General features: G+C 45.2%; 1 protein-coding gene across 1 annotated transcript in view; it reads left to right on the top strand.

Annotated features, from left to right (window-relative positions):
* The first annotated feature begins 4,841 nt into the window (after positions 1 to 4,841).
* Positions 4,842 to 27,026, top strand: part of GCAT (glycine C-acetyltransferase) — a 34,955-nt gene continuing 12,770 nt past the window's right edge. The window contains exons 1-3 of the mRNA XM_069736981.1: positions 4,842 to 5,068; positions 15,158 to 15,288; positions 26,901 to 27,002. Coding sequence (XP_069593082.1) covers positions 4,885 to 5,068; positions 15,158 to 15,288; positions 26,901 to 27,002 — 417 coding nt within the window. The 5' untranslated portion in view covers positions 4,842 to 4,884. The remainder of the gene's footprint in view (positions 5,069 to 15,157; positions 15,289 to 26,900; positions 27,003 to 27,026) is intronic.

The following is a 27,026-nucleotide window of genomic DNA, read 5'->3' as shown; positions in this document are numbered from 1 at the left end:
AGGGGTGGAAAGAGATGATTTGCATAGCTCCGCCTACTGCAAAGGATTCTGGGTAAACCTGCTATTCTTTGTATTATGCTGCTTGCAAGTACTTTCCGTTTCAGGAAAGCATCCACTATGTATTTCCTTTAAGTAGAGGGCTTTTCGGTCTCTTTCGTCCCGCTACATTTAGCCCAACTTGGGTCTCTCCCTAAGGTGGCTAGCATGTATGTATCGCTTGCTCACCGAGCCCCACTCCATACAGCCAACCAATTCCAGCCCTGTGCTGATGAGGGCCTAAAGCCCGAAACACGTGTCCACAGGTAGGAATTGGTTGGCTGTGTAAATTTAGAAACTAATCCGCAGCATTGCACGCTTGGCGATTCCAAGCGCTGTGGATTAGACAGGGGTGGAAAGAGATGATTTGCATAGCTCCGCCTACTGCAAAGGATTCTGGGTAAACCTGCTATTCTTTGTATTATGCTGCTTGCAAGTACTTTCCGTTTCAGGAAAGCATCCACTATGTATTTCCTTTAAGTAGAGGGCTTTTCGGTCTCTTTCGTCCCGCTACATTTAGCCCAACTTGGGTCTCTCCCTAAGGTGGCTAGCATGTATGTATCGCTTGCTCACCGAGCCCCACTCCATACAGCCAACCAATTCCAGCCCTGTGCTGATGAGGGCCTAAAGCCCGAAACACGTGTCCACAGGTAGGAATTGGTTGGCTGTGTAAATTTAGAAACTAATCCGCAGCATTGCACGCTTGGCGATTCCAAGCGCTGTGGATTAGACAGGGGTGGAAAGAGATGATTTGCATAGCTCCGCCTACTGCAAAGGATTCTGGGTAAACCTGCTATTCTTTGTATTATGCTGCTTGCAAGTACTTTCCGTTTCAGGAAAGCATCCACTATGTATTTCCTTTAAGTAGAGGGCTTTTCGGTCTCTTTCGTCCCGCTACATTTAGCCCAACTTGGGTCTCTCCCTAAGGTGGCTAGCATGTATGTATCGCTTGCTCACCGAGCCCCACTCCATACAGCCAACCAATTCCAGCCCTGTGCTGATGAGGGCCTAAAGCCCGAAACACGTGTCCACAGGTAGGAATTGGTTGGCTGTGTAAATTTAGAAACTAATCCGCAGCATTGCACGCTTGGCGATTCCAAGCGCTGTGGATTAGACAGGGGTGGAAAGAGATGATTTGCATAGCTCCGCCTACTGCAAAGGATTCTGGGTAAACCTGCTATTCTTTGTATTATGCTGCTTGCAAGTACTTTCCGTTTCAGGAAAGCATCCACTATGTATTTCCTTTAAGTAGAGGGCTTTTCGGTCTCTTTCGTCCCGCTACATTTAGCCCAACTTGGGTCTCTCCCTAAGGTGGCTAGCATGTATGTATCGCTTGCTCACCGAGCCCCACTCCATACAGCCAACCAATTCCAGCCCTGTGCTGATGAGGGCCTAAAGCCCGAAACACGTGTCCACAGGTAGGAATTGGTTGGCTGTGTAAATTTAGAAACTAATCCGCAGCATTGCACGCTTGGCGATTCCAAGCGCTGTGGATTAGACAGGGGTGGAAAGAGATGATTTGCATAGCTCCGCCTACTGCAAAGGATTCTGGGTAAACCTGCTATTCTTTGTATTATGCTGCTTGCAAGTACTTTCCGTTTCAGGAAAGCATCCACTATGTATTTCCTTTAAGTAGAGGGCTTTTCGGTCTCTTTCGTCCCGCTACATTTAGCCCAACTTGGGTCTCTCCCTAAGGTGGCTAGCATGTATGTATCGCTTGCTCACCGAGCCCCACTCCATACAGCCAACCAATTCCAGCCCTGTGCTGATGAGGGCCTAAAGCCCGAAACACGTGTCCACAGGTAGGAATTGGTTGGCTGTGTAAATTTAGAAACTAATCCGCAGCATTGCACGCTTGGCGATTCCAAGCGCTGTGGATTAGACAGGGGTGGAAAGAGATGATTTGCATAGCTCCGCCTACTGCAAAGGATTCTGGGTAAACCTGCTATTCTTTGTATTATGCTGCTTGCAAGTACTTTCCGTTTCAGGAAAGCATCCACTATGTATTTCCTTTAAGTAGAGGGCTTTTCGGTCTCTTTCGTCCCGCTACATTTAGCCCAACTTGGGTCTCTCCCTAAGGTGGCTAGCATGTATGTATCGCTTGCTCACCGAGCCCCACTCCATACAGCCAACCAATTCCAGCCCTGTGCTGATGAGGGCCTAAAGCCCGAAACACGTGTCCACAGGTAGGAATTGGTTGGCTGTGTAAATTTAGAAACTAATCCGCAGCATTGCACGCTTGGCGATTCCAAGCGCTGTGGATTAGACAGGGGTGGAAAGAGATGATTTGCATAGCTCCGCCTACTGCAAAGGATTCTGGGTAAACCTGCTATTCTTTGTATTATGCTGCTTGCAAGTACTTTCCGTTTCAGGAAAGCATCCACTATGTATTTCCTTTAAGTAGAGGGCTTTTCGGTCTCTTTCGTCCCGCTACATTTAGCCCAACTTGGGTCTCTCCCTAAGGTGGCTAGCATGTATGTATCGCTTGCTCACCGAGCCCCACTCCATACAGCCAACCAATTCCAGCCCTGTGCTGATGAGGGCCTAAAGCCCGAAACACGTGTCCACAGGTAGGAATTGGTTGGCTGTGTAAATTTAGAAACTAATCCGCAGCATTGCACGCTTGGCGATTCCAAGCGCTGTGGATTAGACAGGGGTGGAAAGAGATGATTTGCATAGCTCCGCCTACTGCAAAGGATTCTGGGTAAACCTGCTATTCTTTGTATTATGCTGCTTGCAAGTACTTTCCGTTTCAGGAAAGCATCCACTATGTATTTCCTTTAAGTAGAGGGCTTTTCGGTCTCTTTCGTCCCGCTACATTTAGCCCAACTTGGGTCTCTCCCTAAGGTGGCTAGCATGTATGTATCGCTTGCTCACCGAGCCCCACTCCATACAGCCAACCAATTCCAGCCCTGTGCTGATGAGGGCCTAAAGCCCGAAACACGTGTCCACAGGTAGGAATTGGTTGGCTGTGTAAATTTAGAAACTAATCCGCAGCATTGCACGCTTGGCGATTCCAAGCGCTGTGGATTAGACAGGGGTGGAAAGAGATGATTTGCATAGCTCCGCCTACTGCAAAGGATTCTGGGTAAACCTGCTATTCTTTGTATTATGCTGCTTGCAAGTACTTTCCGTTTCAGGAAAGCATCCACTATGTATTTCCTTTAAGTAGAGGGCTTTTCGGTCTCTTTCGTCCCGCTACATTTAGCCCAACTTGGGTCTCTCCCTAAGGTGGCTAGCATGTATGTATCGCTTGCTCACCGAGCCCCACTCCATACAGCCAACCAATTCCAGCCCTGTGCTGATGAGGGCCTAAAGCCCGAAACACGTGTCCACAGGTAGGAATTGGTTGGCTGTGTAAATTTAGAAACTAATCCGCAGCATTGCACGCTTGGCGATTCCAAGCGCTGTGGATTAGACAGGGGTGGAAAGAGATGATTTGCATAGCTCCGCCTACTGCAAAGGATTCTGGGTAAACCTGCTATTCTTTGTATTATGCTGCTTGCAAGTACTTTCCGTTTCAGGAAAGCATCCACTATGTATTTCCTTTAAGTAGAGGGCTTTTCGGTCTCTTTCGTCCCGCTACATTTAGCCCAACTTGGGTCTCTCCCTAAGGTGGCTAGCATGTATGTATCGCTTGCTCACCGAGCCCCACTCCATACAGCCAACCAATTCCAGCCCTGTGCTGATGAGGGCCTAAAGCCCGAAACACGTGTCCACAGGTAGGAATTGGTTGGCTGTGTAAATTTAGAAACTAATCCGCAGCATTGCACGCTTGGCGATTCCAAGCGCTGTGGATTAGACAGGGGTGGAAAGAGATGATTTGCATAGCTCCGCCTACTGCAAAGGATTCTGGGTAAACCTGCTATTCTTTGTATTATGCTGCTTGCAAGTACTTTCCGTTTCAGGAAAGCATCCACTATGTATTTCCTTTAAGTAGAGGGCTTTTCGGTCTCTTTCGTCCCGCTACATTTAGCCCAACTTGGGTCTCTCCCTAAGGTGGCTAGCATGTATGTAATAGAAATGAGCAATTTGATTCACACTGTCCGGGCCCTGGTGTCTGGTAATAACACAGCGGGGCCTGGTCGGTGCCTGCGGTGCCGAGGATGCTGGGCACAGAGGAGCAGCGGACTGCATGCTGGACCAGGAGTTTCATGATCCTGTTTGCCTACGGTCTCATTCAGATGCCCTTATCAGTGTGCTGGATCAGATTCTCACCAGGGTTTGGACAGTGTCTGTTTTTGCTGTCAGTGATTTTTTTTCTATGCCACAAAAGTGTCTCAGTCAGACGTCTGAGTCATGTACGAGCTCTCCCTGTGTTTTGGATGGATAGACCACATACCCATTATAGTCTATGGTGTGGTTTACACGTCCCTGTTTTATTTGCAGACCGTCAGTCTTCAAAAATATCACAGAGTTATCAGAGTCAAGGCTGAAACTTACCCATACAAGCCTACGGGTCCGTGAAAATCACGAACAGCACATGGGTGCTATCCATTTTTAAAACTGTAGGTAGGAGAAACTTTGCTATTTTTTTTTCTTTGCAATCACTCACGGCAAAAATTGGCCCCTTTGACCAAATACTGATGAAAATCAGATCCAGGACAGCGTATTGCTGTGCAAGACTCATCCGAGTTTCTCGCAAGTGAGTATGAGCCCGAATTCAGAGCATTTGTCTCCATTCCTGCATGACGTGGGCTGCACTGGACAGTATGGGGTTAAGCAGGAGGCGCTGTCAGAGGAGAGCAGTAATGGGAGGCACACTAGATGGTCTGGCTGTTGATTGGCTGCAGCGGTACACACCTCCTGTCCACATGATGTGACTGTCTGTACTGAGGAGCTGCAGTGATGTGGACTACATGGCTTTCCAGGTTGCCCCTCGGGCCAGGACGTGCACAGTCCACTGTTGCCCACTTTAGAGGGATTTTGAAGAAGGAGATTGAGACCATAAAGGAAGCTGGGACATGGAAGAGCGAGAGGATCATCACCTCAATGCAAGGAGCGCACATCACAGTAGATGGCAAGAACACAGGTATCCCAAAACACACAGCATGTCTGACTATACAATCCCCGGGCACGGTGTGTCCTCAAAAGCCACCAGCACAAAATGTGACCCTGTCTCTGCGTACGACGTGTGAGGTTACTTGTACAATACACGTCTGCACTAGTGACTTATCGCTGCTCTGTTGTGATCCTGGCTGCAGAACGAGCACAATGTGAACGCACGGCTGAAAAATGGGGTTATGGTCATGTGAATATTAATAGTGGAATTGTCATAGCCAAATATTGATGTTCTGCTGTGCTAAACACACAACGCAGAAAAACATAATCTGGGCAATGGCACTGATGATCGCAGAGAAAAAGGGCACGTATATAAAGGTCAACGGGTGCGAGAAAAAAATGTCCGATTTTTATGAATACATTACCATTCTGTAGCATAGAACACTGTAAATGATTGTAGAATAATAGTTGCAGAGAAAAAAAAAACGCATTGCATAAGCAAGTGATATAGATCAGGGGTGTCAAACTGCATTCCTCGAGGGCTGCAAACAGGTCATGTTTTCAGGATTTCCTTGTACTGCACAGGTGATAATTTAATCACCTACACAAATAATGAGTTGGTGATTAAATTATCACCTGTGCAGTACAAGGAAATCCTGAAAACATGACCTGTTTGCAGCCCTCGAGGAATGCAGTTTGACACCCCTGATATAGATGTCATACAGATGCTAGGTGAGAAAAATCACATTGTACTCCCATGACACTCGTCCTGCTTTTCGGGATTAGCATGGAAACTATGTATTAAATGCAGATGACTGTGAGCCCCTAGGCTTTGTTCACACTGCAGCTGAAAACTGCAACAGTCCTGTGCCGCTGTGATATTTCCAGTTTCTCTTGTGAACTGAACAAATGATCAACATTGTCCTTCAGTTTTACAGGTGAAACTGCTGTTTCCTTGCAAGATAAAGTGATTATACAGGGAAACAATGGAAATTCTGCAGCCGCACAGGGGAAATGCAGCCTTGGGGTATAGTCTCCTGTAACTTCCTAAGGGCTCATTCAGACTGGTCTTATCACAATGCACAGACTGACCAGAGTGTGGCAGCCTCATAGAAATACACAAAGGTGTCATGATTCGGTCAGGAGAGCCGCGGCCGGTCCGTGCTTGGACCGATTTGCACGGATGTCTCAATGAGTCCAAAAACCTGGAAAACATTTTCCCACATGTGAACTCGCACTCAGCTGGTAAAACTTGTGTTTTGCAATGGAAACTTAGATACCAGAAGCCATTTTTCTCACCAGTTCACCTCTCTGCTGTCATCTGGGGGAGGTTTTACAGCACTTTATGGAAGCGGAATCTCTGCAGACTTGTATGTGGTGAACTTACAATTTTTATACTTTTCTTACAAGTGAAATATGCATTGCTGTTAGAACTTGTGCACACTGATACGATTTGCAGCAGAGATTTCTACAGCTACCCAATACATAAGTATAAGCTTTTCAGAGATACACCTGTCTCAGAAACCTCATTCAGATGTACTTAGCAGACATTTCAGTGGAAGAAATGTTTGAAAAAAACCTGCCTTGTGTGAATACGCACTATAGGGACGTTTACCCAGTCCAAATGTTCTGCTCACGCATTCTGGAGTATGTCCGCAAGGATCCGCAGTAAAGTCAGCATTGTCCACCTGCGCAAAACTGTGTGGATCCGGCTGCAGACTTACTTAGGGAGGAGTAGCGTATGTGATTCCCGGCCTCCTGCGCCATCCTTCCGTTCCCCTGTGACCACAACACCTTATCGTTGGCTGAAGTTGTCTCGTGGGACAGAACATCTGCAAGGACTCATTTCTAGTATACAAATCGCCAGCATATTTGTCTAGCGGGTGTAGCTATGCCCCGTCCAGCTCCATCCATTTTGATGGGCATGAAAATGCAAAAATTTTCTGAATTTTTGCGCAACAAAAATTGGTGTGACTTTTTTTCCAAGTTTTCTTACTCCAGTTTTCTGTGGAAAACACTTTGATGAATCGCCCTCATTCTGTTCGACCATAGCATAAGGCCTGTGCCCATGTTAATTTATATGAGCCCTATAAGGCTGGTTTCACATTTGCGTTTTTTTTTTTTGTGTGTTTTTGCGGTGAAAAACGCAAAAAAGCGCATGCGTTTTTTCCCCTATATTTAACATTAAAAATGCATGCTTTTTTTGCATGCGTTTTGATGCGTTTTTGCAACGCATGCGTTTTTTCTCTGCATGCGTTTTTTCTCTGCATGCGTTGTGTTGCAGAAATGCAACATGTAGTAATTTTTGCGGCTTTTTTTTTTTGCCGCAAAAAACCTATTGATGTCTATGTAAACGCATGCGTTTTTAAGCACATGCGTTTGTTTGCATTAAAAACGCATGCGTTTTTTATTAAAAAAAACAGAAAACACACTGATATGCCACCCCCCACCATAAAGGTGATAAAGGGATCCTAACCCTAACGGGATCCTAACCCTAACCCTAAAGGGATCCTAACCCTATCCCTATCCCTACCCCTAACCCTAATCCCTTTAGGGTTAGGGTTAGGATCCCTTTAGGGTTAGGGTTACGGTTAGGATCCCGTTAGGGTTATGACCCCTAACCCTACCCCTAACCCTAACTATTTCTGTTTTATAGTGGGTTTTTTACTTTATTTTGATGATTGGCAGCTGTCACACATTTCTCAGCATGCGTTTAAAAAACGCAAACGCATGAAAAAACGCATGTAAACGCGTCAAAACGCCGCGTTTTTTCACCACATGCAAAAACGCATGCGTCAAAAAAACGCAGCATTTACATGCGTTTTTTCACCATGCGTTTTTTTTTTTTTTAAACGCATGCGTTTTGAAACGCAAGTGTGAAACCAGCCAAAGACGGGAACAAAAAAACAGACCTAAAACAACCATTAGACTTCAAAAAAATGCAACAAAAATGTGGCAAAAAGCCCACTGCAATCGTCTCATATTTTCCTATTGATTTAACAACCAACATTATTTACAGTGTTGTCCGGTCTAAAACGACAAGTCTGCAGTCAGTCTATGTGACTGCAGACTTGTGAATCCTCACATCGTGCGCACTGCGTGCTCTGAGGACTCGCCTGTGTCAAAGTTTTTGTGCCATGTAGCGCTGTGCAAACTTTTTACCAACTTTTTCACACCAGTTTCAACAATTTTGCTGGGGTGGGACAGGGACATGATTGGGACAAAAGGTCACAGATCCTTATGAATCGGGAGCCTCTTCAAGGGAATTTGTCAGCAGGTTCTTGTTGTGTAATCTATGAGCATCATGATGTAGAAGCAGAGCCCCCCCCCCCCCGATTCCAGCGATGTGTCACTTACTGCGCTGTTGCTTCATTACAATCAGTGTTTTATTGACAGGAGATTATCACAAGTGGACTAGTTCTCTCATGCAACGTAGTCATCCTGCTTTGTGTAAGAACCATGAGAAATTTTCAAGTATGGAAGAAGGCCGATTCCAGCAGCTAACTAGGAACGGGTTCTTTACAGTTAGAGCAGCCAGACTGTAGTATGCCTGACTGCAAGAGGTAGTGACAGCAGAACCTATATCGGCATTTTAAAAAGGACTGAAGGCTTTTCTCAAAACAAATGGCACTTTGGGTTATCAATAATCTAGCAGTAGAAAAGGCATAACTGGTGGAGAAAGTCTGAACTTGATAGGTTGGGAAAAAAATATATAGTTCTATGTAACTAAAATAACAATTTTAAAACCTTTAATATTTTATGCCCTTAAACGATATAGTCATGCCTCAAAAAACCCATTGACGTTGACATCGGTTTTCAAACATCCTTTTGTTTAGATGCTAGAATGCTCCAAAGTTTAGAAGCTATTGTTCTTTTAAGGATATTTACAAAACTTTTTTTTTTTTTTGTGAAACAATACAATGCAAATTTACATATATATATTTTTTTTTAATCAAAATGTTATTTAAGCTCCAAAATTTTCACTGTTGGGATGGACCCAAGATGGAACGATGTAATCTCACCGGGACTCTGATGTCCTGCGCTTGCCCTGGTGCACTGACATCACCAGATTGGTCTGCTCCTGCTTTTTCGTTGCTTGCAGGTGGATTCACCAGGATCCGGGGTTAGGTTAGTATATGAGATTTTTATTTTAATAGTACTTATGGGATCCATCATACATTGCAGGAGGGCTAATCAGATGTCCATTATACTGCAAGAGGACTACTGTGGGGGCCATTGTACAGCAAGAGGACTACTGTGGGGGCCATTGTACAGCAAGAGGACTACTGTGGGGGCCATTGTACAGCAAGAGGACTACTGTGGGGGCCATTGTACAGCAAGAGGACTACTGTGGGGGCCATTGTACAGCAAGAGGACTACTGTGGGGGCCATTGTACAGCAAGAGGACTACTGTGTGGGGCCATTGTACAGCAAGAGGACTACTGTGGGGGCCATTATACAGCAAGAGGACTACTGTGGGGGTCATCATAGAGCGTGGGTGCACTGTATACCCACTGTGAAATTACGGTAATTGCTAGATTTCTGCCCAGAGGGGTGCTGGGTACAGCAGGGCTGGAAGCACTTGGACTCCCTCTTCTCTCAGTCGACACAACTCTTTATTTAATGCTGTCTACTAAATGATTGCGGGGTGGGACTATCTCACATATAATCGGGGTGGGGATGATAGAATCATAGAATTCTAGAGTTGAAAAGAACCTCCAGGATCATCGTGTCCAACCTCCTGCTCAATGCACGACTCGCTAAACCATCTCAGACAGATGACTGTCCAGCCTCTGTCTGAAGACTTCCATTGAAGGAGAACTCACCACCTCTCGTGGCCGCCTGTTCCACTTACTGATCACCCTCACTGTCAAAAAGTTTTTTCTTATATCTAATCTGTATCTTCTCCCTTTTCAGTTTCATTCCATTGCTTCTCGTGTTGCCATGTGCAAATGAGAATAATGATGATCCCTCTACACTGTTACATCCCTTCAGATATTAACCCCTTCCTGACCCATGACGCCACGTAGGCGTCATGAAAGTCGGTGCCTATCCGACCCATGACGCCTATGTGGCGTCATGGAAAGATCGCGTCCCTGCAGGCCGGGTGAAAGGGTTAACTCCCATTTCACCCGATCTGCAGGGACAGGGGGAGTGGTAGTTTAGCCCAGGGGGGGTGGCTTCACCCCCTCGTGGCTACGATCGCTCTGATTGGCTGTTGAAAGTGAAACTGCCAATCAGAGCGATTTGTAATATTTCACCCATTATAACGGGTGAAATATTACAATCCAGCCATGGCCGATGCTGCAATATCATCGGCCATGGCTGGAAATACTAGTGTGCCCCCACCCCACCCCACCCCACCGATCGCCCCCCCCCAGCCCCCCGATCTGGCCGGTACACTGCTCCGGCTCCCCTCCGTCCTGTGCTCCGCTCCCCCCCGTGCTCTTGTCCGCTCCCCCCGTGCTCCAATCACCCCCCCGTGCTCCAATCACCCCCCCTGCACTCCGTTCCACCCCCCGTGCTCCGTTCCACCCCCCCCCCCCGTGCTCCGTTCCAGCCCCCCCGTGCTCCGTTCCACGCCTGCCGTGCTCCGATTTCCCCCCCCCGTGCTCCGATCCCCCCCCCCCCCCGCGGTCCCCCCCACCCCATCATACTTACCAATCCTGCCGGGGTCCCGTCCGTCTTCTCCCTGGGCGCCGCCATCTTCCAAAATGGCGGGCGCATGCGCAGTGCGCCCGCCGAATCTGCCGGCCGGCAGATTCGTTCCAAAGTGCATTTTGATCACTGAGATAGATTATATCTCAGTGATCAAAATAAAAAAAATAATAAATGACCCCCCCCCCTTTGTCACCCCCATAGGTAGGGACAATAAAAAAATAAAGAAATTTTTTTTTTCCACTAATGTTAGAATAGGGGTAGGGGTAGGGTTAGGGGTAGGGTTAGGGCTAGGGTTAGGGTTAGGGCTAGGGTTAGGGTTTCGGCATGTGCACACGTATTCTGGTCCTCTGCGGATTTTTCCGCTGCGGATTTGATAAATCCGCAGTGCTAAACCGCTGCGGATTTATGGCGGATTTACCGCGTTTTTTCTGCACATTTCACTGCGGTTTTACAATTGCGATTTTCTATTGGAGCAGTTGTAAAACCGCTGCGGAATCCGCACAAAGAAGTGACATGCTGCGGAATGTAAACTGCTGCGTTTCCGTGCAGTTTTTCCGCAGCATGTATGCCGCGATTTTTGTTTCCCGTAGGTTTACATTGAACTGTAAGCTCATGGGAAACTGCTGCTTTTCCGCAGCATGTGCACATACCTTTAGAATTAGGCCATGTGCACACGGTGCGGATTTGGCTGCGGATTGGCCGCTGCAGATTCGCAGCAGTGTTCCATCAGGTGTACAGTACCATGTAAACATATGAAAAACCAAATCCGCTGTGTCCATGGTGCGGAAAATACAGCGCGGAAACGCTGCTTTGTATTTTCCGCAGCATGTCAATTCTTTGTGCGGATTCCGCAGCGTTTTACACCTGTTCCTCAATAGGAATCCGCAGGTGAAATCCGCACAAAAAACACTGGAAATCCGCAGAAAACCCGCAGGTAAAACGCAGTGCCTATTACCCGCGGATTTTTCAAAAATGGTGCGGAAATATCTCACACGAATCCGCAACGTGGGCACATAGCCTTAGGGTTAGGGTTGGAATTAGGGTTGTGATTAGGGTTGTGATTAGGGTTATGGCTACAGTTGGGATTAGGGTTAGGGGTGTGGGGGGGTTAGTGTTGGAGGTAGAATTGAGGGGTTACCACTGTTTAGGCACATCAGGGGTCTCCAAACGCAACATGGCGCCACCATTGATTCCAGCCAATCTCGTATTCAAAAAGTCAAATGGTGCTCCCTCACTTCCGAGCCCTGACGTGTGCCCAAACAGTGGTTTACCCCCACATATGGGGTACCAGCATACTCAGGATAAACTGCGCAACAATTACTGGGGTCCAATTTCTCCTGTTACCCTTGTGAATCTAAAAAAATGCTTGCTAAAACAAAATTTTTGAGGAAAGAAAAATGATTTTTTATTTTCACGGCTCTGCGTTGTAAACGTCTGTGAAGCACTTGGGGGTTCAAAGTGCTCACCACATATCTAGATAAGTTCCTTGGGGGGTCTAGTTTCTAAAATGGGGTCACTTGTGGGGGGTTTCTACTGTTTAGGCACACCAGGGGCTCTGCAAACGCAATGTGACGCCCGCAGACCATTCCATCAAAGTCTGCATTTCAAAAGTCACTACTTCCCTTCTGAGCCCCGACGTGTGCCCAAACAGTGGTTTACCCCCACACATGGGGTATCAGCGTACTCAGGAGAAACTGGACAACAACTTTTGGGGTCCAATTTCTCCTGTAACCCTTGGGAAAATAAAAAAATCTGGGCTAAATAATTATTTTTGAGGAAAGAAAACGTATTTATTATTTTCACGGCTCTGCATTATAAACTTCTATGAAGCACTTGGGGGTTCAAAGTGCTCACCACACATCTAGATAAGTTCCTTTCGGGGTCTAGTTTCCAAAATGGGGTCACTTGTGGGGGGTTTCTACTGTTAAGCCACATCAGGGGCTCTGCAAACGCAACGTGACGCCCACAGAGCATTCCATCAAAGTCTGCATTTCAAAACGTCACTACTTCACTTCCGAGCCCCGGCATGTGCCCAAACACTGATTTACCCCCATATATGGGGTATCAGCGTACTCAGGAGAAACTGGACAACAACTTTTGGGGTCAAATTTCTCCTGTTACCCTTGGGAAAATAAAAAATTGCAGGCTAAAAGATCATTTTTGAGAAAATAATTTTTTTTTTTTATTTTCATGGCTCTGCGTTATAAACTTCTGTGAAGCACTTGGGGGTTCAAAGTCCTCACCACACATCTAGATTAGTTCCTTTGGGGGTCTAGTTTCCAAAATGGGGTCATTTCTGGGGGATCTCCAATGTTTAGGCACACAGGGGCTCTCCAAACGTGACATGGTGTCCGCTAATGATTGGAGCTAATTTTCCATTTAAAAAGCCAAATGGCGTGCCATCCCTTCCGAGTCCTGCCGTGCGCCCAAACAGTGGTTTACCCCCACATATGGGGTATCAGCCTACTCAGGACAAACTGGACAACAATATTTGGGGTCCAATTTCTCCTATTATCCTTGGCAAAATAGGAAATTCCAGGCTAAAAAATCATTTTTGAGGAAAGAAAAATTATTTTTTATTTTCATGGCTCTGCGTTATAAACTTCTGTGAAGCATCTGGGGGTTTAAAGTGCTCAATATGCATTTAGATAAGTTCCTTGGGGGGTCTAGTTTCCAAAATGGGGTCACTTGTGGGGGAGCTCCAATGTTTTGGCACATAGGGGCTCTCCAAACGCGACATGGTGCCCGCTAACAATTGGAGCTAATTTTCCATTCAAAAAGTCAAATTGCGCGCCTTCCCTTCCGAGCCCTGCCGAGTGCCCAAACAGTGGTTTACCCCCACATATGAGGTATCGGCGTACTCGGGAGAAATTGCCCAACAAATCTTATGATCCATTTTATCCTACTGCCCATGTGAAAATGAAAAAATTGAGGCGAAAATAATTTTTTTGTGAAAAAAAAGTACTTTTTCATTTTTACAGATCAATTTGTGAAGCACCTGAGGGTTTAAAGTGCTCACTAGGCATCTAAATAAGTTCCTTGGGGGGTCTAGTTTCCAAAATGGGGTCACTTGTGGGGGAGCGCCAATGTTTAGGCACACAGGAGCTATCCAAACGCGACATGGTGTCCGCTAACGATGGAAATAATTTTTCATTCAAAAAGTCAAATGGCGCTCCTTCCCTTCCGAGCCTTACCATGTGCCCAAACAGTGGTTTACCCCCACATGTGAGGTATTGGTGTACTCAGGAGAAATTGCCCAACACATTTTAGGATCCATTTTATCCTGTTGCCCATGTGAAAATGAAACTATTGAGGCTAAAAGAATTTTTTTGTGAAAAAAAAGTACTTTTTCATTTTTACGGATCAATTTGTGAAGCACCTGGGGGTTCAAAGTGCTCACTATGCATCTAGATAAGTTCCTTGGGGCGTCTTGTTTCCAAAATGGGGTCACTTGTGGGGGAGCTCCAATTTTTAGGCACACGGGGGCTCTCCAAACGTGACATGGTGTCCGCTAAAGAGTGGAGCCAATTTTTGATTCAAAAAGTCAAATGGCGCTCCTTCCCTTCCAAGCCCTGCTGTGTGCCCAAACAGTGGTTTACCCCCACATATGAGGTATCAGCGTACTCAGGACAAATTGGACAACAACTTTCGTTGTTCAGTTTCTCCTTTTACCATTGGGAAAATAAAAAAATTGTTGTTAAAAGATAATTTTTGTGACTAAAAAGTTAAATGTTCATTTTTTCCTTCCATGTTGCTTCTGCTGCTGTGAAGCACCTGAAGGGTTAATAAACTTCTTGAATGTGGTTTTGAGTACCTTGAGGGGTGCAGTTTTTAGAATGGTGTCACTTTTGGGTATTTTCAGCCATATAGACCCCTCAAACTGACTTCAAATTTGAGGTGGTCCCTAAAAAAAATGGTTTTGTAAATTTCGTTGTAAAAATGAGAAATCGCTGGTCAAATTTTAACCCTTATAACTTCCTAACAAAAAAAATTTTTGTTTCCAAAACTGTGCTGATGTAAAGTAAACATGTGGGAAATGTTATTTATTAACTATTTTGTGTCACATATCTCTCTGGTTTAACAGAATAAAAATTTAAAATGTGAAAATTGCGAAATTTTCAAAATTTTCGACAAATTTCCGTTTTTATCACAAATAAACGCAGAATTTATTGACCTAAATTTACCACTAACATGAAGCCCAATATGTCACGAAAAAACAATCTCAGAACCGCTAGGATCCGTTGAAGCGTTCGTGAGTTATTACCTCATAAAGGGACACTGGTCAGAATTGCAAAAAACGGCAAGGTCTTTAAGGTCAAAATAGGCTGGGTCATGAAGGGGTTAAGATTCCTCCTTAGCCTTCTTTTTTTGCAAGCTATGAGGACACAAGTGGGAGGTTTGAGTTATTTTTATTTTATGTATACATTTAATTGTTCTAATTCTAAACTTTTTTTTTTAGGCATCTTAAACTTTTGTGCCAATAACTACCTTGGTTTCTCCAGTCACCCTGAGGTCATTCGTGCAGGACATGAGGCCCTGCATAGTTATGGCGCTGGGTTAAGCTCTGTTAGGTTTATCTGTGGCACCCAGGTGAGTGCATTGAATGAAAATATCCTTTTTGTATCAGTAAGGTTCCTTTTACTTTGTTTTGTTTTATTTTGTCTGGTGGTGAGAGATGGGATGGATATGTTGAAGCTATTACAAAGGAAAATGGTTCATGGTGAGTAAACAATCCTGAATTCATTCTCCAAGAAATCTCTTGGTAATTGTCTTTCTATTTTTATCCCTTTAGTATTGTAGAAATCACTTTGATCTGGTGCTGAATGCAAACTTCAAAATTCTGCTACAAAAGTGGTAGTCATCCTTCACTTTATTACAATTTTTTTTTAGAACATTGATAGATGGAGAAAAAAAATCTCCATTTCCAAGATTTTGTCATTTTGAGATTAAATACAATCCAGAGAGACAAAGCCCCCCCCCCCTTCATTTTAATGGATCTGTTTTTAATCCATATATCGTGTGTGTGTGTAGGTGTGTGTGTGTATAAAATATATTTATATGTATATATATATATTTTTTTTTGCAAGTTTTCCCCCTACAAAGAATGTGGAGGTCTGTAATTTTTATCGTAGGCACAAGTCAACTGTGAGAGACAGATTCGTAAAATAAAAGCCAGAAAATGACATTGCATGAGTTTTACATAATTTCCATTTTATTGCACGGAATAAGTGTTTGATACAATAGAAAAACAGAACTTAATGTTTGGTACAGAAACCTTTGTTTGCAATTACAGAGGTCAGACATTTCCTGTAGTTCTGGACCAAATTTGCACACACAGCAGCAGGGATTGTGGCCCACTCCTCCATGCAGATCTTCTCCAGATCTTTCAGGTTTTGGGGATGTTGCTGAGCAACATTGAGTTTCAGCTCCCTTCAAAGATTTTCTATTGGGTTCAGGTCTGGAGACTGGCTAGGCTTCTGCTTCTTACAGAGCCACTCCTTAGTTGCACTCGTTGTGTGTTTTGAGTCATTGTCAAGCTGGAAGGCCCAGCCACGACCCATCTTCAATGCTCTTACTGGGGGAAGGAGGTTGTTGGCCAAAATATTGCTATACAATACCCCATCCATCCTCCCTTCAATACAGTGCAGTCGTCTTTGCAGAAAAGCACCCACAAAGTATGATGTTTCCCCCACCATGCTTCACGGTTGGGATGGTGTTCTTGAGGTTGTAGTCATCCTCATCCTTCCTCCAAATATCGCCAGTGGAGTTGATACTATTACTATTTTAATCTCAACTGAGCACATGACATTCTTCTGTACCTCCTCAGTATCATCCATATGGTTATTGGCAAACTTCAAATGGGCCTGGATATGTGCTGGTGTGAGCAGAGGGACCTTACGTGAACTGCAGGATTTTAATCCATGATGGCGTAGTGTGTTACTAACGGTATTGTTTGAGACTGTGGTCCTAGCTCTCTTCAGGTTATTGACCAGGTTCTCCCATGTAGTTCTGGGCTGATTCCTGACCTTTCTCAGAATCATCCTTACCCCACGAGGCAAGATCTTGCATGAAGCCCCAGACTGAGGAAGATTGACAGTCATCTTATCTTTCTTCCATTTTCTAATAATTGTGCCAACAGTTGTTGCCTTCTCATTAAGCCGCTTGCCTGTTGTCCTGTAGCCCATCCCAGCCTTGTGCAGGCCTACAATTTTGTCCCTAGTGTCCTTAGGCAGCTCTTTGGTCTTGGCAATGGTGGAGAGGTTGGAGTGTGATTGAGGTTGTGGACAGGAGTCTTTTATACAGGTAATGAGTTCAAACAAGTGCAATTAATACAGGTAATGAGTGCAGAGTAGGAGGGCTTCGTAAAGAAAAACTAACAGGTCTGTGAGAGACAGAATTCTTGCTGATTGGTAGGTGAAAAAACGCCAAAAAAACAGGCAAAGATGCTTACCTGTCTAAATAGGCCTCAATACAAATGCACAAGCAGGGTGCAGCGGACCCAAACAAAATACACTGTGTACACTGTGGCCTCTGTTCGCACAGGATGCATTTTAGCACTGGGCAGCCCGCCATATGGCGTCATTAATAGGCTGTAGCCAGACGCTTTGTATTCCTTGTGTGAACACGCCACATACAGAGTATTTTATCTTAGTGCATTGGTGTACCACACGGCCAAACCCTTATTGAAGGCTGGCTGTTTCATTAGGTATTGCACCTGTGCGCTTGCTATTTTGTTTGGGTTCCGCTGCACCCTGCTTGTGCATTTGTATTGAGGCCTATTTAGACAGGTAAGCATCTTTGCCTGTTTTTTTGGTGTTTTTTCTTGAATGTGTCCTTTTTTGGTGTTTTTTTGATTGGTAGGTGATCAAATGCTCATTTCTTTCAATATAATTTAGTAAAAATCATACAATGTGATTTTCTCTTTCCCCCATGACGGCACCACGGAGAGAGAGAGGGATCCGCCCTCAGGGACAGGAAACCTACAAGTGAAAAAGGCGGTACCTCTCTTCCACATCAGTTGGTTTCCTGTCCCTGATGGGGAACCTACAGCACGTACCTTGGGAATCTTCGTGGGATGCCGGGGGCCGATCCAGTGCGGTTACAAGCAGTGGGGCTCCCTGCTTTGGCTGGGTCAGCAGCTTTCTTTCCCCTGAAGCACCATCGCTGGGGTCGGCGGACCTTTAGGGTGAGTGGGAAGAGGCAGTGAAGGAGGAACAAGTCTGCCTCTCCCGAGAAAGAAGAAAAAAAAACCTTTTCCCCATAGTGGCGGCGGTCACTTGAAAGGGGCCCTCCGTAGCATCCGCACAGCGTAAGAGTGACAGCGGCCACTGCATTCGTGCGGCACAGGTACTCAGCGCTGCAGATACCTGGAACCGGAGAGGGGGCGGGAGACGCCGGAATTTGCGCGGACTGTCAGACCGCTCAGCATAACGGGGGCGGCGGCCTCTATATTCAATTAACGCGGTCTTTCTCGACAAACCCTGAGGCAGACAGAGCAGAAACACTGACACACACCGCGCGTGCGTGCACGCGCTTTCCCCCAACAGAATGAGCAGCGCAGGACTCTGCCGGGACACAGTGCGCATGCGCGAAGCGTCATTTCCGCCGGTGGCGCGGTGCATGGCTGGGATACACCCCGTCGCGCTTCCTGAGCAGGCAATAAGGCGGGAACAGCTCTATTTAAACTCCCTGAAAGGTATCAGAAGCGTCTAGGGTCATGATGAGTGACCAGGAGGAGCAAGTCGTACAGGAGGCTGTACAGCAGTCCCCTAAGCAGGGGCAGATACAGCGCCAGCAGTGCCAGCATCCACAGCGTCCGCGCAGAGGAGACACCTCTTCTCTGCAACGTAGCCGCAGCGGTCGCTCAGGATCGCAGCGGAGCCGAAGCTCCACCAAAACGTTACGGACAGTTGCGGATCCAGTGGTGGATATAATCCCTAGGCCAGAGACTGTACCGCTGTTTCTACAGGAGGGTGATTGATCTCCGTGAAAGTAAGCTTTTTTTAATGAGGGGTTATCATCTTTTTTTTCCCAGGGAAGGAAATGTGTAACAAAATCCAAACAAAGGCTTGCGCTATATGTACTGAAGAGCTGCCCACTACATGGGAGAAAAAGTTCTGTGGCACATGTATAGAACAAACTATCCAGGAAGAATCCCCAAATTTTGCCTTAGACCTCAAGACACTGATAACAAGTCAGGTAGAAGACGCCCTTAAAGGCATTAAAACCTCAAAGAAAAAGCGTAAACCCAGACATAGGTCTCTGTAATCTAGCCTTAAGCCCCCGTCACACATAGCGAGATCGCTAGCGAGATCGCTGCTGAGTCACAAGTTTTGTGACGCAACAGCGACCTCAGTAGCGATCTCGCTATGTGTGACACGTAGCAGCGACCAGGCCCCTGCTGTGAGATCGCTGGTCGTGTCGGAATGGCCTGGCCCATTTTTTGATCGTTGAGGTCCCGCTGGGTAGCACACATCGCTGTGTTTGACACCTTACCAACGACCTCGTTGACAGGACGTCCCATTGAATCGTCATGAAATAGCATCGTTCTACAGGTCGCTACAGGTCGCCGCATCGCTGCTGCGTCGTTGGGGAGATCTCACTGTTTGACATCTCACCAGCGACCACATAGCGACGCAGCAACGATCCCTGACAGGTCGTATCGTTGTCGGTATCGCTTAAGCGTCGCTATGTGTGACGGGGCCTTTAATGAGTCAGAGAGTGAACTATCTGACTCAAGTAAATCGTCATGTTCCGAGTCCTCTTCATCATCCTCTGAGGGGGGTCGTAGCTGGTTCCCAATCGAAGAGACAGATGCCCTTGTAAAAGCTGTCAGGGCTAGTAGACGAACGGCCTAAGAAAACAGCACAAGATCTAATGTTCAGTGGCCTAGAACAGAAAAAAACTGCGAGCTTTCCCGATAAACAAGAGAATCCACTTCCTTATTAAAAAGGAATGGAAAAAAGCAGATAAAGTTCTCCTAACCCCTAAAAGAAAGTACCCCTTTGACGACCCAGCATGCTCCTCATGGAGTAAAGAGCCAAAATTAGATGTAGCTATAGCAAAGGCCTCTAAAAAAATTTGCCCTGCCCTTTGAAGACATGGGGTAATTAAAAGACCCCATGGATAAAAAAGCAGAAACTTTTTTAAAGAGCCCCTGGGAAGCGGCACGGGGAGGATTGAAGCCAGCCATAGCGGCCACATGTATTGCCCGGGCCTTAATGGTTTGGTTGGATCATTTAGATTCCCAACTAAAGGAGAAGGTCTCCAGAGAAACAATACAAAAATCTGTTTCTGTAATGAAAGGGGCAGCAGCTTTTTTGGCGGATGCATAAGTAGACTCGGCCAGGTTGGCCGACAGATCTGTCTCCTTCTCAAATGCTGCAAGGCGAGCCTTATGGCTGAAGTGTTGGCCAGGAGACCTACAGACTAAAGGCCCCTTCACATTTAGCGACGCTGCAGCGATACCGACAACGATCCGGATCGCTGCAGCGTCGCTGGAGAGCTGTCACACAGACAGCTCTCCAGCGACCAACGATCCCGAAGTCCCCGGGTAACCAGGGTAAACATCGGGTTACTAAGCGCAGGGCCGCGCTTAGTAACCCGATGTTTACCCTGGTTACCAGCGTAAAAGTAAAAAAAAACAAACACTACATACTTACCTACAGCTGTCTGTCCCCGGCGCTCTGCTTCTCTGCACTCCTCCTGTACTGGCTGTGAGCACAGCGGCCGGAAAGCAGAGCGGTGACGTCACCGCTCTGCTTTCCGGCTGACCGACACTCACAGCCAGTACAGGAGGAGTGCAGAGAAGCACAGCGCCGGGGACAGACAGCGGTAGGTAAGTATGTAGTGTTTGTTTGTTTTTTTCACTTTTACGCTGGTAACCAGGGTAAACATCGGGTTACTAAGTGCGGCCCTGCGCTTAGTTACCCGATGTTTACCCTGGTTACCAGTGAAGACATCGCTGGATCGGTGTCACACGCGCCGATCCAGCGATGTCCACGGGAGATCCAGCGACGAAATAAAGTTCTGGACTTTGTTCAGCGACCAACGATCTCCCAGCAGGGGCCTGATCGTTGGTCGCTGTCACACATAACGATTTCCTTAACTATATCGTTGCTACGTCACAAAAAGCAACGATATCGTTAACGATATCGTTATGTGTGAAGGTACCTTAAGACTAATTGTGCTCAATTCCGTGTGAAGGCGAGTTCTTGTTTGGTTCGACCTTGGATGACATCTTAGACAAAGCAGGGGACAAGAAAAAATCCTTTCCCTGTTTCCCCAATCAATCATACAGGCGGCCTTTTCGGAACAAAAGGTTTATGCGACGAAAGACCCCAAAGGGAAACAAAGACGGATGGGAAGATAAAAAAAATAAAAACAAAGAATTTATCTTCAATAAAACCCCTGATAATAAAAAGCCATAAAGAAGGTGTTCCCCCGGGTCGGAGGAAGATTGACCGACTTTCTCCTGGCCTGGGAAAAAATATCCTGGAGCTCTTGGGTATTAGACATAATAAGGTAAAGCCTAAAATTAAAATTCCATACTTTTCCAAATCATTCTTTTCATAATAACTCCCAAGAAAACATTGGACGAGCAGTTGGCACTTCAAGGGGAAATCTTGAGTCTGGTGGGGAAAGGCGTCTTACAAGAAGTCCCTTATCTGGAGAAAGGCAAAGGTTTCTACTCCCCTCTCTTCTTGCGCAGAAAGCCAGACGGGTCATACAGGACAATAATAAATTTAAATAAACTGAACAAGTTTCTGGAGGTCCAACATTCTAAATGAAAACAATAAAATCTTGTGTAAAAATGCTCTTTCCATCATGTTTCATGACTGTACTAGACTTAAGAGACGCGTACTATCATGTTCCCATCCACAAGAGCCATCGGACATTTCTCAGAGTTGCAGTAACAATACAGGGGGAGGTGAAACACTACCAATTCAAAGCAGTCCCCTTCGGCCTTTGCCATAGCTCTGAAAGTATTTACAAAGATTATGGCGGAAGTGATGGCCCACATACGAGAACAGAACATCTTAATAGTCCCATATCTGGACGATCTCTTGGTAATAGGCGTCTCCTCCAATCACTGCAAACAGTTGGATGCGGTCATGAGATCTCTAACGAGTCTAGGGTGGATATTGAATTTACCCAAATCCAAAATGGTACCGAATCAGGTACAGGAGTCCTTGGGGATAATTCTAGACTCGAATGACCAAAAATGCAATCTTCCACCAGGGAAGATTCAGAATATGATACAGATGGTATCGCATCTGAGAGATTCCCCGATCACTACACTAAGAAAGGCCATGCCCTTGCTGGGATCAATGACAGCCTGCATGCCGGCAGTGCAGTGGGCTCAAGCCTATACACAGGATCTACAATGGGAGATCTTAGATCGTTTTCTCCAAAATGACGCATTGCGACGTACGTCACACAACGCTAGTGTGAAAGTAGCCTTATTTGCGAAGAGTCGGAATCGGAAAATAGAAACCTTCTGTTCAATCGACCCTTGGGGGGGCCCAGTAGCTCTAGACGCCTTCACAGTACCCTGGAATCATCATCTTGCTTATGCTTTTCCACCAATAGCCCTAATCCCCTTAGTATTGAGGAAGATTCGAGAAGACAAAGCAAGGGTGATTGTATTAGTGCCCTTCTGGCCTCGGAGAATATGGTTCTCATGGCTAAGGGTGATGTCTATCTCAGACCCGTGGGTCCTGCCGGACATTACAGATCTTTTGTCCCAAGGACCAGTGTATCACCCACTCTTAAAAAAATTTACACATGACAGCTTGGCTTTTGAGAGGGAACTCCTAAGCAGTAGGGTGTTTTCTTCAAACTTAGTATCCACTCTACGGCAGAGTAGAAAACTTGTAACCACTGAAGCATACAGGAAGGTATGGAAAAGATTCATGTCAGTATCCGGTTCTGACTTGACTGGGGAAATTCCAATAAACAAAATCTTGGAGTTTTTACAGAAAGGGTTGGAGCAGGGTCTGTCCACCAGCACCTTTAAAAGTCCAGGTGGCGGCCTTGAGAGCATTGTACAACCATGATCTAGCTAGAAATCGTTGGATAGCAAGATTCATTAGAGCCTCAAGTAGATCTAGGCCTATCTCTCTACATAATACTCCTCCCTGGGACCTAAACTTAGTCCTGAATGCACTAAAACTCCTTTTGAACCCCTACCTGAGGTCCCTTTAAAAATCTTATCCCTTAAGCCCTCCCTTCTGGTAGCTTTGACCTCAGCCCGTCGCGTTAGTGATATGCAAGCCTTGTCAGCATACCCACCCTTTACGCAAATACTGGATGATAGGGTCATTCTTAGAACCGACCCAGCTTACCTCCCGAAAGTAGCATCACAATTCCATAGAACCCAGGAAATCTCTTTACCCTCCTTATGCCCCAATCCCAAAAGTGAAGGGGAAGAAGTATCACATACTTTAGATGTAAGGAGATGCCTGGTCCAATACCTGATGGCTACTAGGGAGTGTAGAAAGGATAGGGCTCTGTTTGTCTGTTTTCAGGGTCCACGAAAGGGACAAAAAGTATCAAAGGCCACAGTGGCGAGATGGATAAGAGACACCATCACCCTATCCTATTCCTCCTGTGGAGCAGCCGTCCTGGAGGAGATAAGGGCCCATTCAACCAGAGCGGTGGCATCATCCTGGGCGGAGAGAGCTGGCGCTTCAATAGAGCAGATATGTAGAGCTGCCACTTGGTCTTCTCCCTCTGCATTCTTTAAGCACTACCGTCTAGACCTGACCTCCTCTTCAGACCTCACCTTCCGGAAAAGGGTTCTGGAAGCGGTGGTCCCCCCTAATGTACAATCTATGTAAATCTGTTGCTGTTATGGGGGAAAGAGAAAATCATAGTTACTTACCGATAACGGTATTTCTCTGATTCCATGACGGCACCCGTACATTCCCTCCCTTCATGCATAGGTGTGCACACTAGAATTAGTTAGTTGTTAACAGTCTCTCAGAGTTGAAGTGTGCTTACAATAAAAAATGACAGACCTCTCCATTCTTTGTAGGTGGGAAAACTTGCAAAATCGACAGTGTAAAATATATATATTTTACAATAATAACAATTATTGTTATTGTTCACCATTTTGTGAAGTTGGCAGAAAATGTCACCATTGTTGCTATTATGTATTTTGTGTCACTAACAATAAATCTTCTGTGGATCTTTGTGCCAAAAATTTACAGAAGCTGTAAATATATACACTGTGTAGAATTATTAAGCAAGTTGTATTTTGATCACATGATACTTTTTCTATATGTTGTCCTACTCCAAGAAATGTTTATTTCTAAATTTTGTGCAGTGATATTGGTTTACCTGGTGAAAATAAATAAACAAGTGAGATGAGAATATATTTAGTTGTTATTAAGTTGCCTAATAATTCTGCACAGTAATAGTTACCTGCACAAACAGATATCCTCCTAAGATAGCCAAATCTAAAAAAAAAAAACACTCCAACTTCCAAAAATATTAACCCCTTTCTGACCTCGGACGTGATAGTACGTCCGAGGTCAGATCCCCTGCTTTGATGCAGGGCTCCGCGGTGAGCCCGCATCAAAGCCGGGACATGTCAGCTGTTTTGAACAGCTGACATGTGCCCGTAATAGGCGCGGGCAGAATCGCTATTAACTAGTTAAATGCTGCTGTCAAACGCAGACAGCGGCATTTAACTACCGCTTCCGGCCGGGCGGCCCGAAATGACGTCATCGCCGACCCCCGTCACATGATCGGGGGTCGGCGATGCGTCTCCATTGTAACCATAGAGGTCCTTGAGACCTCTATGGTTACTGATCGCCGGTGGCTGTGAGCGCCACCCTGTGGTCGGCGCTCACAGCACACCTGCATTTCTGCTACATAGCAGCGATCAGCAGATCGCTGCTATGTAGCAGAGGCGATCAAGTTGTGCCTGCTTCTAGCCTCCCATGGAGGCTATAGAAGCATGACAGAAGTAAAAAAAAAAAGTTGAAAAAAATGTGAAAAAAATAAAAAAAATAAAAAAGTTTAAATCACCCCCCTTTCGCCCCAATCAAAATAAATCAATAAAGAAAATATCAAATCTACACATATTTGATATGGCCGCGCTCAGAATCGCCCGATCTATCAAATAAAAAAAAGCATTAACCTGATCGCTAAACAGCATAGTGGTAAAAAAATTCGAAACGCCAGAATTACGTTTTTTTGGTCGACGCGACATTGCATTAAAATGCAATAACGGGCGATCAAAAGAACGTATCTGCACCGAAATGCTATCATTAAAAACATCATCTCGGCACGCAAAACATAAGCCCTCAACCGACCCCAGATCATGAAAAATGGAGACGCTACGAGTATCGGAAAATGACGCTTTTTTTTCTTTTTTTTTTTTTAGCAAAGTTTGGAATTTTTTTTCACCACTTAGATAAAAAATAGTCTAGTCATGTTTGGTGTCTACGAACTCGTTCTGACCTGGAGAATCATAATGTCAAGTCAGTTTTAGCATTTAGTGAACCTAGCAAAAAAGCCAAACAAAAAACAAGTGTGGGACTGCACTTTTTTTTGCAATTTCACCGCACTTGGAATTTTTTTCCCATTTTCTATTACACGACATGCTAAAACCAATGATGTCGTTCAAAAGTACAACTCGTCCCGCAAAAAATAAGCCCTCACATGACCATATTGACAGAAAAATAAAAAAGTTATGGCTCTGGGAAGGAGGGGAGTGAAAAACGAACACGGAAAAACAAAAAATCCCAAGGTCATGAAGGGGTTAAGCTTTGATATTTGATTTTTTGGGTTGATTGAGAACATAGTTGTTGATCAATAATAATAATCCTCTAACTTACAACTTGCCTAATAATTCTGCACACAGTGTGTGTGTGTGTGTGTAATATATATGTGTGTGTGTGTGTGTGTATATATATATATATATATATATATATATATATATATATATATATATATATATATATATATATACATATATACACCAAACAAAAAACGGAAGGCAGCACTCCAATGGATAATGAAGGTGAAAAAAGCTGTGAAGTTTATTTCAGACCCACATCTCGCGACGTTTCGGCTCGCACTGAGCCTTTCTTTTTGGCTTGAGAAAGGCTCAGTGCGAGCCGAAACGTCGCGAGATGTGGGTCTGAAATAAACTTCACAGCTTTTTTCACCTTCATTATCCATTGGAGTGCTGCCTTCCGTTTTTTGTTTGGTATATTACTTGGATGGACATGAGGATGGTCTTTTCCAGGAGGCCTGGCACCCATTGGTGAGCGTTGTGCTGCACTCATTTTTTTCCTATCTATCTATATCTATATCTATATCTACACACTGTATATGCAATTATTTTTTTTTTCAAAGTTTCTATCAATTGCTCAGTGAAAAACCGTGACACTAGGATGATCCATCCACATATTGTTTTTGTTTTTATTTTATAGACTCATTCACTTGGATGGGAAAATTTGGTCCACAGAGCAGATCAGAAACTGTCATGTCTCAGTTGTTGTTTTTTTTTTTTTCTTTTCTTGTTTTATTCTATCAGACCTCAAAAAAGGGAAAAAAAGGTTAAAGGTGAAAATCTACAATATTGGGGATGTTGTTAAAAAAAGCCCCCATTCGCACATCCATGCAGCCTCGGACTGGCCCACAGGAATACAGGAGAATCCTCTGGTGGGCCCCTGTGCAGGAGTGGCCACCACCCTCTAGTATGAGCAGCACTTGGCACAATACACTGGAATCATTATATACAGACACAGGCGGCATCTTGCTAATTTACCAATCTACCCAGCTCATTGCTATATAAAGCTGTGATTGAGGATAATGCCACATTTACATGTGGATAATAAGTTGGGCCCAGGACTTGGTTTCTGGTGGGCCCCTGGCACCCCAGTCCGACACTGCATCCATGTTTTGCATATTTGTCCTGTTTGTGCTTTTCACTGATAACACAGGTACCCATTATAGTGTAGACATACAGATTGACATTTTTTTGTATTTATTTACATTTTAAGGACTGATGGTCTGCAAAAAAGCCCCAAACCCTGTCCCAGTTTGGTCGTATTCGCAGACCAAGAGTATACCTGATATGAATGGGTCCGTGGTGTAAAGGACCGCACACAGATGTGTGATAAAATCCATGGCCGGGTGCGCTCTACTTGAATTGTCTTATGAGTGTTGCCTTCATTCCCCAGAACATACACAAACGCCTTGAGGAGAAGATTGCACGGTTCCACCAAAGAGAAGACGCCATCTTGTATATAAGCTGCTTTGACGCCAACGCTGGCCTATTTGAGGTGAGTGATTGCAGTAGGAATCTG

The sequence above is a fragment of the Ranitomeya imitator genome, chromosome 8, assembly GCF_032444005.1.
Source record: "Ranitomeya imitator isolate aRanImi1 chromosome 8, aRanImi1.pri, whole genome shotgun sequence".
Classification (NCBI taxonomy): domain Eukaryota; kingdom Metazoa; phylum Chordata; class Amphibia; order Anura; family Dendrobatidae; genus Ranitomeya; species Ranitomeya imitator.
The sequence above is the reverse complement of the archived record's forward strand: the minus strand, read 5'-3'. Positions and strand labels throughout refer to the sequence as shown.